Source organism: Cydia fagiglandana, chromosome 10 (assembly GCF_963556715.1).
Source record: "Cydia fagiglandana chromosome 10, ilCydFagi1.1, whole genome shotgun sequence".
Lineage (NCBI taxonomy): Eukaryota > Metazoa > Arthropoda > Insecta > Lepidoptera > Tortricidae > Cydia > Cydia fagiglandana.
In genome coordinates this window covers 12,511,328-12,524,711 of record NC_085941.1, presented here as the reverse complement: position 1 = coordinate 12,524,711, position 13,384 = coordinate 12,511,328, and the positions used below count along the sequence as shown (strand labels likewise).

General features: G+C 42.2%; 1 protein-coding gene and 1 long non-coding RNA gene across 5 annotated transcripts in view; one reads left to right on the top strand and one right to left on the bottom strand.

Annotated features, from left to right (window-relative positions):
* The window catches only part of LOC134667898 (cytosolic purine 5'-nucleotidase), a 53,513-nt gene that overhangs the window by 13,733 nt on the left and 26,396 nt on the right, over positions 1 to 13,384 (bottom strand). For all 4 annotated transcript variants that reach the window (XM_063525304.1, XM_063525303.1, XM_063525305.1 and 1 more), the window contains 3 exons: positions 4,190 to 4,263; positions 3,840 to 3,957; positions 2,824 to 2,919 (listed from right to left, as the gene is read on the bottom strand). In XM_063525304.1, the coding sequence (XP_063381374.1) occupies positions 2,824 to 2,919; positions 3,840 to 3,957; positions 4,190 to 4,263 (288 nt within the window). The remainder of the gene's footprint in view (positions 1 to 2,823; positions 2,920 to 3,839; positions 3,958 to 4,189; positions 4,264 to 13,384) is intronic.
* Positions 6,942 to 8,118, top strand: LOC134668229 (uncharacterized). The gene is made up of 2 exons (XR_010098744.1): positions 6,942 to 7,608; positions 7,928 to 8,118. It is a non-coding gene; the product is annotated as an uncharacterized LOC134668229 (long non-coding RNA).

The window sequence follows — 13,384 nt, the reverse complement described above, 5'->3', positions numbered from 1 at the left end:
GTTCAACCATTGATTTTAGTAGTTCGTTGGTAATGTTGTCTTCTCCCGGTGTCTTGTCCTTTTTTTGAGTTTTAATGGCATGCTCAATTTCTGTAACAAGTATCGCTGGAACATCTTGTATTTTTATAGAGGGACGCTGTACATAATCTTCTTGTGATGCATATAGGTCTTGGTAAAAAAGAGTAGCTTTATGTAATATTTCAGCTCTGCTGGAGATAGGTTTCCCATGCTTGTCTTTCATGCTTGTTGCCCATTGTGAAGTTCTTTGCAGCTCTCTGTATGCTTGCTTAATTGCACCGGATTTATTTATATGATGTTCAAATATAATTTGTCTTTTCTGTTTCTTATTTTTATCCATTAGTCTGTTGATTTGTTTACTGATTTCTGTGATCTCTCTTTTTGCTTTTTTCGACCTTTTTTCTTTATATAGTTCCTTTCTTTTTTCTAATAAAGTGTATATGGTATGGTTTATCATATCTTTCTCCGCCTTCCTTTCTAATGGTATTTGTTTTAGTAGATTGTTAATAACCTTCTCTATGTTGTTATATTGTTTTTGAATATCTGATGAACTCTGAATAGCTTTGGTAAATTCTTCTTCCCAGTACTGTCCACTATCTCCGGTTACAATGGGTAAGTCTCTAGTAATTCTGTTATTGTGTGTAATCAATCTCCTTGTTTTTCTGTTCTTTATATTTATTTTACTTCTTATCATCCGATGGTCAGTATAAAAGTTTAGGTTATGTATGATGTCAAAAGAGTGTATATCTTGCTGTCTGTTTGTGAGAATATAATCAATCTCGTTGTGGTACAAACCATTTGGTGATTCCCAGGTCCATTTATTTTTCTCTTTTATTTTGAATATACTGTTTATAATTTTTAATTTATTTTCCAGTGCAAACTCAACCAGTCGCTGTCCATGATTAGATCTATTCCCACATGAGTATTGGCCGAAAATTGTTTGCTCGCCTTGCCTTGCGCTACCTACTTGCGCATTGAAGTCGCCCATTAATATTATCTTCTTCCGTTTGTTATTCTTTATCACAGTGTCTAGGGTTTCATAGAAGTTGTCTAGCTCTTCTTCTTTACATGATTCGGTAGGTGCATATGCTTGAATCACTATCCATGTATTGTTCGGGGCAAAATTAATTTCTAGAATAGCTATTCTAAAAGAGTAGCTACTGAAACCAATTATATTATTTTTCAGCTGTTTTTTAACTAAAAATCCGACACCATAGTTGCCATTTTTTCCTTGACTATGATACAGAATGAAGTCTGGGTATTCTGTTATCATTTCATTTTCTCTTCTGGTTTCTGAAAGTCCAATGACATCCCAGTTTATATTTTTTATCGCATAATTCAGTTCTGTTACTCTATTATCGTTAAGTAATGTTCTGACATTTAAAGTAGCTATATAGAGATCACTGCCTTCATCGACTTGTTTGTTGTTGTGGTTTCTGGTTGGGGGGTGTTGGTCATACTCCTCCACGGGGACCAGCCGGCTTGGAGGAGGTGTTGTTTGTGGGGAGGCGCTCGTTAGTTTTTTTGGTCGTCGTTGTTATTGTCGTTGGTGGATAGGTTTAGTTGGGGTGGGCGTAAGTAGTTTGTGATGCTTTGGGGCCTCGTTTTCTTGGCTTGTTGTTTTGTTTTCTCTTCATTGGATTTGACTACCTCAACAGCGTCGGGAGATTCGGACAGCATCCGTTTTTTTGACTGGTTGTCATTAGGTGTACGATTTCCTGCTGGGTGTGATTTTAAAGTAATAATCTTGTTATGTCGCAGTGCTACGTTTTTTCCCGCTTGCCGTTCCCTTTTAAGCTCTTCCTGGAGTTCTCTCCGTTTTTGTAAGACAGCCGGGGAGTAATCTTCTTTAATATATATCCCTGTATCTTCCAACTTCTTTTTACATCTAATCAGTTCCAATTTTCTACCTATTGTTGTAATAGTGACTATCACCGGCCTAACCTTATCACTTTTTTTGCCAATTCTACTTACGTTTTCTATTTCCCACCATTGACACTTTATTTCCATTTTATTGTTTATAATGTCTAATATTAATTTGACCAAGGCATCGTAGTTCCTTTCTACTTCCTGCACCCCGAAAAATACTAAATTTTTCTTCCTCAGTTTGTTGTCTAGCTGGTCTATAATTATTTGTTGTTTTTCAATTTTTTCTTCCAGCTGGCTTGTTCTGGTTTCAATTAAGGAAAATTTTTGGTCTATGTTTTTGTTTATTGACTCCTTAATGTTTTCTTCCATTTCTTTCATGTCTTGCTTCTGTTTTTGAATGTCATCTTGTATATTTTGTAACATTTTTTTAATTTCATCCATGATTCCGTGCTACTTAAACTTATCCTCAGTACTCCTGCGTGAAACGGAGCGTATCTCACAATTTCCGAACGTAACTTATCTGTCAGCTGGTTGTCAATGTCATGAACTTAGCGGTTACCGTTATGACGTTTACAAATGATAACCTCTGTTGTCTGAGCTGTTCATAACTTTCGCGATGTGATTTTTGCGCAATCCACTTGTTTCCACTGTTGAATGTTAACTTTCTTCATAAATCTTGATTTCGTTCGGAGATTGGTGCACTTTTTACGTTGAACAACACTGTTTTTACTTTATTTTTGATTTAAAATCGTGTACGGAGCAAGTAACTATGTTTCGCCAGCTAGTGTTGCCAGCCAAGGTTCAGCCAGCGCGTTCATTTACGTATTAGACGAATGTTTTATTAGAACAGGCTAGTAGACAATGAGTAAAAAATATTAAACTTGGGCAATTTCATAATTTTAACAACTGTATTATGTTAATGTTAAAATGACTTACTGTTTAAGAAACTCAAATCCATGCACGCACACGAGAATGTTACCATAGGCGTCTACCTTTAACAGGTTACCGTATAGTGTGTCGAACCACAGGCCTCTGAAAACATATAGTTATATTATAATTCTAAAGAATTATCCGATAAAAACAAAACAAAACCCTCCAACTACGATCATCAGTCATGATGGATATGGATGCGACAAAGAAGAAGATCCGATAAAAAATACCGATGAAAACGCAACTGGTCACACTATACTCTATAGTAACTTGTCCTAAAATAATCAATGCTCGAATTTAGGATATACATAATACAACGAATTTATGTGTATAACCAGTTGTGTTATCCAGGGCAGTCTTAAACTATGTTGGGGCCCTTGGGCGCATAAGAATTTGGGGCCCTTTTGGAAAGTATTAGTAATATTATGATCTTCTGTTTATTGTGAGTACCTAAGCAAATATACTGTTACTGTCTGTCCTTCGGGGCCCCCTGAGGATGGGGGCCCTGGGCACGGGCCCCGTGTGCCCTTATGGTAAAGACGGTACTAGTGTTAATGAACTCTTTGTAAAGGTAACTAAAATTCTTTATACGGAAAATTAACCCACATCAATAATCTATATAAAATTGGATAGTGTTTTCCATCGGAGGAACGAAACAGAACGGGACATATCTATCTATGCGACCCGTGATAAAACAAATGACTACTTTATCGGCAATACTATGATAGTTTCCGTCCCTCCTTGCCTCATTTAGTCAGCGAAAAACCAACAAAATGTTTGTTGGTAGGTTAGGTACATGTAAAGACTGATGAGTTTTTGTTTAGGGGAATACATATGGAATATTATTTAGTAGCTCTTCAATAGAAGAAAGGAGTGTATAAAGAAATAAAAGTTTAGTCTGCCTCTAGTCTTCTATATTAGTGCGGTAGAGACCGACAGCGTTTCGTTTCTCTGCCAGCTGCCACCGATTGTCACCTTGGCTAGGCCCCCTGTTCGCAAACTGAGAATATTTGTATACATACCTGACTGGAAATGATGGATCATATTCGAATTCTAAGATTTCTTTGGGGTATCCTTTGGTTACTAATCTCTCTTTGGTTAAATTGAATCCTAATGTTTCATACTGTGGCGATTTATATTCTGCAAAGAAAGTACAATTAAGCTTAACAAAACGGAGAGATATTTTGTATAAAAGGTAAGGTAAGGTAACTGAACTGGTAACTGAATTATCAGGTGTCAACTTTTGTCACACGAAGTTGTCGTGATATGTTCGGAAGCGTTCAGTGATAACTTCAGCCGTAAATTTGTTAGAGGTACGAATTTTTCTTAGCCTTTACAACTTTATAAAAAATATAGCTTCATAAACACTTACCGGCCAAGGTATAGTCCATATCGAAGCCATAGAACTTAATGTTCTCCAAATGCAGCGATCTGTTTACGAAGATTCTGGAACAAAATAGTTTATATTAACATGTCACTATACATTTATTCAGCTGAGCTGTTTCTATAGGTATTTCAGTGGTGTTGTCAAAGTGTCGGTTTCTTATTATAAGTAGAGGTATTCCTATGTAAAATGTATGGAAATGTAAACAGCGGAACTGGTAGAATTAGGGCGACCGTTATTTATTTAAAATAAATGCTATGAGTAGGTACTCCATCTAGTTTCAAAAGTATGACTTCAGAACTTAAGTATAAGTATAAACATTAGAAATCAATTGTGTCATTGCTAATTATGATTTATATATTACTACCCAATAATGCCTAACGGATCTGTATAAAATAAAATAGAACCTTTGGGAGTTTGGTTACAACCAAATGATGAAGACGAGCCAACAATATGGCACTGCAGTATCGGGGTATCAATTTATTGTTAAGATAGCGCCCATGAAGAGTAGTGAATACTTCGCAGTATTCACTACTCTTCACGGGCGCTATCTCCAATTCATTTCTTATTTATTAGTTCATTTTTACGTAAATATTTCTAATAATCATTCATAATGCCAAAGTCATTAAAGTGCTGCCACAGAATAAATAATAGTACTATGTAGGTACAGAAGACTAACTCTCTAACAAAACGCGTCTGTCACGATGAGCACAGATATGGCCGCTAGGTGGCGACAGCGTCACGCGCAGCTTATGGCAAACCCCAAAATTGGGGTCGAACGGATCTACTTTTAGCTACCTGTAGCAAAGCGACGAAATCGCGCAGTGAGCCACGCCTGGTGCTACCTGATAAGATAATACATTGGCGACGGCGCACGCAACATGACACTTACCTACTTTAAGAAATTAACATAAAGTAAAGGAACTTAATAGAAAAGTCCCTTAATTATTAGGACCGTACAATTATTTTCAATGACTACGCTGTAATATTTACAGTGGAAGCTCCATTAACGCGAATTTCAATGGAAATGCCAAATATAATTTTCGCCTTTTGTTACGACTAAGATAACTCGTTTTAATTAAATTTATTTTAAGCTACAAATATAACAAAACTGTATCAAAGTAATTAATCACACAAAAGCCAATTCAGTATTGTGGACGACGCACCTTTTTATACGTTTACTTTTTATAATTTTATTGTATTTTTGAATTCCTTTGTTCTTATAATTTTATGTTCTTTTTGACACCATATTTTTGTTCAGTCTTCTCTTAGGATTCATGTAATAAAGTACTATCTTGAACCAGTGCGCCTTTATCATTTACATTGTGATCCTTCGTGGATTTAAAAGTGATAGTCTGATAGTGAATCATGAATCAACATTAAGTGCAAGCTGTATTATTGGTAAATATGGTCGTCACACGATCGGCGAAAGCGGGTAAGGATGGTAACGAAGGTAAGACCGTTGCGGAGAGTGAGGCTGGGCCGTCAACCGTGCCCTCAACCCCTCTTGTCGACCCGACAACCGCACCACCGGCGCCTTCACAATCCCGTCCCGTAAGTATGTCATCTCGCTCTTCATCCACGGTAGTGGCCAGGAGGTTGGCGGCTGAAGCGCAGCACGCGCGTCGCCTCGTCGAGCTAGAGACACAGCAAATACGCCGCCGCCGTGAGCGTGAGCGCGAGGCCGCTGAAGCGGCCGAGCTAGATGCACGCCGGCTGGCCGATCTGGAACGAGTGACCGCCGACCTAGAGTTAAAAGCGGAAATCGCCGCCATCGACGTGGACGCGAGTCGTCATAGCTCTAGGAGCAGCCATATTAATATAGACCAATGGCTCAGTAAGTCTGAAGCTGCTTTTAACCATGAAGAAACATTAACGAACAATGATTTTTTCAGGGATCTGGAAGCTAAAGCCCCTCGCGCGCATGTCGTGTCCCCTGTGCGGACTGTGACTGTGCGCCGCGACTGTGGTGCCGCGATAACGGCGGCTCCTCTCGAGCGCCGCGACTGTGGTGTCGCGATGTCAGTGGTAATTCCTGAACGCCGCGACTATGGTGCTGCGATGACTGCGGCCCATCCCGAGCGGCCCGAGAGCGGAGAAGTTCCACAGTTGGTTAGGAGTCTGGGTGTTTTAGTTGACAGTGTAAATAAAGGCATTGGCCACGCAATAAATCGTGTTCCGTTACCCCGTTTCGATGGCAGGTCGCATTTAGATTGGCTTAGTTTGAAAAAAGCCTTTGAAAACACACAAGGTTCCTACACAGCCGCGAATAATCTATCAAGACTGAATACTGCGCTAACGGGCGCGGCGCGCGAGGCAGTCGCCGCGCTGCTTGTGTCTGCGCGCGACCCCGGCGTCGTGGTGCGCGCGCTCGACGCGCGCTTCGGCCGCCCCGAAATGGTGGTGGCGCACGAAGTAGCTGCGGTGCGCGCATTGCCGCGCGTGAGCGCTGAAGGTAAGGATTTAGCTGTGTTTGCCAGTCGTGTTCGCAACTGTGTGGAAATAATACGTTTATTGGGTCATACGGAATATTTGGCCTCGCCTGAACTATTTCAGGCCTTAATTACTAAAATATCTCCACTGTTGCGAGCTAAATGGCTAGACTATGCCGTTCGTTATGAGGCTACCGGTCTGTCAAAGCTAGAAAACCTAGCTGGTTTCCTCGCTAACGAAGTCGACCTGCAGTCTCGGTTCGGCATAATACCTGAGCCGACTACTGCGTCACAAGCGGTAGATAGTAGGCGGGCCAGCACCTCTAGCACATCTTGCATCCGCGACTTAGACCGCGACTCGAGTCGCCATTCCCGCGGCTGTCAAATCTGTCGATTTCCGTAGCATAACTTGTACCCGCGACTGCAACAGCCGCGTAGAGAACTCAAAGTCGCGGCGCGACTCGTCAGTGTTACCCGGCGAAATCAAAGTCTAAACAAATCGATATTTGCAAGTGGCAACACTGAATCGGAAACCAGGGATGCGCTAAATCATTCGTTCTTTGGTGGTAAAAAATCTAGTTTTTTGTCGATGGTTAAGTTTTTCCTGTCAAAGTCAAAGAACTTTCAAATTTTGTCAGCATTTAATTATGGGAAAAAATATGAAAAAATGTAAGTAATAGAGCCTTATATAATTAATATTGATAATATTCCTTAAAATATATATTGTTTAAAAATTTCTGTTTAATAAACCTTTTAAATAAAATATTTTTGTAAGTAACTATAATAATGGAATTGCTATTATTGGGTTTGTTCTCATATTCCTGTTGTAAATAGTGTTTTTCTTTTTCAGAATAAGTTCAGCATTATCCTAGACACGATTGATATCCCAGCACCCAAAGGAAAATATTATTAACAGGAACGTGCCAACGGGACCCGAAGTGGAGATTCAGGAAAAGAAACACACTAGGCAAGCTTGTAGGTTTCAAACGCGGAGCTGTCCGCTTTTCTAAATTAACTATGATGTGAGAACCGCTTTAGCTTTAAGAACACCACCGACGAAGTGAACTATTAATAATAACCCTAATGGTTATGGCGTACCTATCTAAGCTGCCACAGTAACTCTCAAATAAGTTTCATATAGTTTTTCTTGTGCCAATAATGGATGGCATGTGTGTGTACTGTGTACCTAACTGTTTATGATGTGACAAATTGATATGAGAAGCTTATTTCATAGTCCTCGATGAAGTCATGACCATATTTTATTGTCTTGTTTATAAACCAATTTTCTTTCCAGGGTGATATTTAATTGTCCTACGCCGCATGTCGAAGAAAAAGGAAGAGAGAAAATACTTTTCAAGGGTAATAAAGAAGATTCTTACAATTTCTCTATAGTGGTTCTAGATGTTAATATATATTAGGTTTAATAATAAGAAGTCGAATATTGCAAGAATATATAAGGCAAAGCATGTATACTATTAATTTAAATATTGTTTTTTTTCTCTCCTGTATTTTTACCTGAAAAGAAACAAAAATAAAGTAGGTAGGTAAGTACCTAGAACTCCTAGAAGCCATGATTAATTAGCTCCCCAAGGCCCACTTCATACCTAATGCTGACAGCAACTTATCATAGCATGATCGTATCAGGCCCTGTCAAACATGAAGTGAAACATCTAGAACACGGGTTTGATCTAGAGGAGTTTCAATATGGTAGACCATATATTATGATAACCGTACCTATGCTACCTACGCAGACTATGACATGAGCGTAATAACTCCTTCAAAATATTGTTGGTCGGCTCGGTCCAGTCACGTCACGGTATGGTGTTGTCAGGGGACGGAATGGTTTAGTGGGTGATGACTGATAATATTTCATACAAAGCATGATTTTGAGCCGGACATGATCCTGTTATAGCCACGTATTACATCATTCTGTTACAGTACGATGCAGCGGGCACAGGCCACATGTACATAGGTATGTTTTGTTGAAGTCGAGGAAGGTTCCAAACGGTACCTAAATAGTAAGAGATTGTTGAAATTAGACATGTAACCGTGATCCTAAATATTACTACTAAGACTATGGCTTACTTAATAAGTTGGATAGTTTGTTTTGAACATTTGTACCTACCCACCTCATCGGCTTCATTTATGTACAAGCAAGCGGGCTCCGTTGTTAGGTTGATGAAAGTTTTGTGTAAGGAAGTCTTAGGATTACTTTTACAAACTTACGAACCTGAATTGAAATTTAAAAATCCTACATATGTACCTAATTACTTAATTGAGTACCTACAAACTAGCTGCTTGAAATTAAAGTTGTAAACATGATGGGTGTGTTGTGGTACTTGTAGGTATCACCGTGCATAATCAACATAAGAGTGCGTAAAACGCATTTAGTGATTGTTCCATACTTCCGTATTCCTTAGGGCAATAAGTAATTATACAAATTATATTATTACATAATATATGAAACTTGTTTTTAAGTTATAATTATCAAGAGTTTAGTTAAAAAAGTACAAGCAAACCACCCGCGAGAGCGAGTCGCGTTATAAAGTCGCGTAGACTTCGACTCGCGGATTGACATAAAGACGAGAGAATATTTTGTCTCAAAATAGGCAGTTGTGCTACGGATTTTAGTTCAAAGTCGCGATCGTTGTCATTTTCTGACAGTGACACCTGATCGCGAGTTTGTCGCGACTCTCGCGCGTGAGTTGTGCTGCCAACACGCGACAAGCCGCCAAGTCGCGCCGATCTGTCACTTCTCACGCCTGTCGCGGCCAGTTGTGCTAGAGGTGCTGGGATAGTGTGCACGTTGCCGCTGAAAATCATTCTGTGAATTCAAATTCTACATCGCGAAATAACGCTAAATTGAATTCATCGGCGACTGCACCTAAAATTAAATCATGCGTCGTGTGTGAAAAATCGCATGATTTAATTCAATGTGACAAATTTAAGTCAATGTCTGTCGATGACAGATGGAATTTGATTAAAAAGAAAAGAGTCTGTCATCGATGTCTCAAAGTAGGTTGGCATAGGTTTAATTTTTGTAAAGCAAAGAAAGTTTGTGACGTTGACGGATGTACGTTCCGTCACCACGTATTACTGCACAACCCGAATTACGAGCGTTCCGCAGCTGCGCATTTTGAGGTGGAAGATGATGAGCCGGTAGCGGGAACTTCTGGCACTGCACCGCGATCTTCTGCTGACAACGCCGCGGCATCTACTGTTGTGAGCGACTCCGCGTGTGATGTCGAATCAAAGGAGATTCTGACCCACACATCGACATCGGTTGCCACGGGATCTCCAGCTCAGACGTTGCCTGCTCGCCCGCTTTTGAAGATCGTAGCCGTAACCGTGTCCGGCCCGTTAGGTTCCGTGAATACGTACGCTATGTTAGACGACGGGGCCACAGGTTCGTTTATTGAGCAAGATATCGCCGCGCAAATAGGTGCCTGTGGACCCGAGCGACGCATGAGGTTAGACTGTGTCGGCGGGTTAGGAAAGCATACGTCCGTGCAATATGTCGATTTCCAAATGAAAGGTCGCCATGGTAAGGATACGCACTATATTAGCAAAGCGCGGGCTATGAAAGGTTTAGGTCTTGCTACTCAAACCCCCGACAGGTCGAGCGTACTTAAATTTCCTCACCTTGCAGACATCGCGGATGAGTTTTGTTATGGAAACATTCAGCCGTCGATTATAGTCGGTCTCGATAACTGGCACCTCACTATTCCCAGGGCTATACGCGAGGGCACTAGGGCAGAACCAGTCGCGATTAACACCGCGTTAGGTTGGGTCCTATTCGCCTTTGGTTGCAGTAAAACCGCTCCTGCCGAAACTGTCAACCACGCTATAGTGAGCGAGCCCGCGGCCGCGGATGTCAGCGATCGCGCAGTTTTAGAGCAGTTGATTCGCGAGCAATATAGTTTAGACTCAATCGGCATTTCGAAACACGAAGCGCGCAGCGTTGATGATGATCGCGCTATCCAAATTCTCGAACGTACTGCGCGTCACCTGCCTAACGGGCATTTTGAAGTCGGTTTACTTTGGAAATCGGACAATTTATCTGTGCCTGATAGTCGCAAGCTTGCCTTATCTAGGTTTCTTAGTCTCGAGAAAAAGATGGCCCGTGATTTTCAGTATGCAGAGCGTTACCGTGAAAACATACACGACATGTTTCGGAAAGGTTATGCTGAACTGTGCACCAAAGAGCCTAGCGCCAAGTCGCCCGTTTGGATTTTGCCACATTTCAGCGTAACCAATACAAACAAACCGAACAAATTAAGAGTCGTGCACGATGCTGCTGCTAAAAGTCACGGTGTTTCGCTAAATTCACTTCTATTAACCGGCCCAGATTTGTTACAGCCCCTGCTCGGAATCTTATTGCGTTTTAGAGAGGGAAAAATTGCCCTGACTGGTGATATTCGCGAGATGTTTCCTCAAGTTAAGATCCGAGCAGAGGATCGCGACGCTCAGAGGTTTTTGTGGCGCGACTCGCCCAAAGACCTTCGGACCTCATGGCCATTGACGCCGGTGTTCCTCAGGGGTCTGTTCTCTCCGCAACCCTTTTCCTGCTCCACATTAACGACATGCTGCAACCCAGCATTGTAGGTTATGCAGATGACAGTACGGTTGTTGAGAGATATTTGGCTAGTGCAAGGGACAGCAGGGAGGATATACGTTCACAGAGAAAGGCCATGGTTGAGCGAATGAACTTGACCCTTAGTCTCGTTTCCCAGTGGGGTGATGACAATCTGGTCACGTTCAATGCCTCCAAAACGCAGGCGTGTCTATTTTCCGCTAAACGGAGTCCATTCGACCTGACTCCTTCTTTCCGGGGTGCATCTGTACCTATTACCGACAGCCTGGAACTCCTCGGCATGGAGCTGAGTTCAGTCCTCGGCTTCGGCAGCTTCATTGAGTCTAAAGCACAAACTGCGGCCAGAAAGCTGGGCGTCCTAAATAAGGTGAAGCGATACTTCACACCTGGACAGCTTCTAACACTTTACAAAGCTCAAGTCCGGTCGTGTATGGAGTATTGCAGCCACCTGTGGGATGGCTCAGCTAAATACCAACTCGCCGCTTTGGACTCAGTGGAGCGCAGAGCCAGGAGGATGATTGGCGACAAGAAGCTAACGGCTAAGCTTGGCCCATCGGCGGAAAGTCGCCAGCCTGTCGGTATTCTACAGGTTGCACTTCGGGGAGTGTGCCCAAGAGCTACACGAGCTCATTCCACCGTCCCCATTCTACCATCGGACTTTTAGACGCACGGCCGGTTTCCATCCTTACTTGGTAGATATTCCGCCAATTCGCACTAAGCGCTTTGCTTCTACTTTCCTTATGCGCACTGCCAAGGAATGGAATTCCTTGCCGGCGTCTATATTTCCGTGCTCTTATAACCCGGCAACCTTCAAATCAAGAGTGAACAGGCACCTTCTGGGCGAGCTCGCTCCATCGTAGGCCACGTCTACGCCTCGGCTAGTCTGTGGCCATGAGTAAACCCATGCATAATTTAAAAAAAAAAAAAAAAGACCCTATCATGACATACCGTATGTCGTCTATGATTTTCGGTGCCGCTTCCAGCCCTTTCACTGCCATTTATATAAAAAACAAGAACGCAGTGGAATGGCAGGAGCGCTTTCCAGACGCAGCTCAAGCCATCATAGCTGACCACTATATGGATGACTGTATAGTTAGCTTAAATTGTGTTGACAAGGCCGCAAAACTTGCCGCCGAGATCACCAACATCCATAAACATGCTGGCTTTGAGATGCGTTCTTGGACTTCAAACAATCCCTCTGCGCTGCGTCTACTGCCCAAAGAGAGCTTGGCTGAAGTCTCTGTAGCTAGAAATGACGTAAATGTTGATCTTGGACGCCTCACTGCTCCTGTGCGCACACTGGGACTTATTTGGCAACCCGTTTCTGATAAGATTGGGTTTAATATCGGAATAAAAGGAGAACGTTCGTTGCCGAATAGGCTCACTAAGCGCGAAGTGTTAGCTCACGTTATGCGGGTTTTCGATCCACTCGGTATCCTGGCGCCAGTTGTGATTACGGGTCGCATCATGTTCCAAAATGCGTGGCGTAAGGGGATCGATTGGGACGAGGAGCTGTCGCAAAGTGACAGTGCAGCATGGAGACTCTGGTTTGACGATTTAATCGCAATTTCTGGTTTACAGATTCCACGCTGTTACTTACTTAGCGAATTCAAAATTGATAAGTGCGAGCTTCATTTGTTTTGTGACGCGAGCGAGTCTGCTTTCGCTGCGGTTGCATATTGGCGGTTCGTCTTAGAAAATGGTGAAGTGAAGCTGGCTCTTATATGCAGCAAAGTCCGCGTAGCTCCTTTAAAACAAATCTCCATAAATCGCTTAGAGCTCCAAGGAGCGTTGATCGCAGCCCGTCTCGCTTCTACGATTTGCGAAGCACACAGATTTAAGCCTAATAAATCGCGTATTCTGGTGCGATTCTATGACCGTTTTGGGGTGGCTTCGAAGCGAGGCGCGCTTATTTAAACCATTTGTTTCTCACAGAGTAGCCGAGATTATGGAAATAACCGACGTAAAAAAATGGCGATGGGTGCCAAGTCAACTCAACGTAGCCGATGATGCTACACGCATCAAGCGAGTGACGTTATCTCCAGAATCGAGCTGGATTTCGGGTCCTGAATTTTTGCTCTCTTCGGAGTGGCCCAGCGAGCCCAGTTCACCTGAATATCCAGGCATGGAAGAAGAGAGCAAACGTGCAGCGCGTCC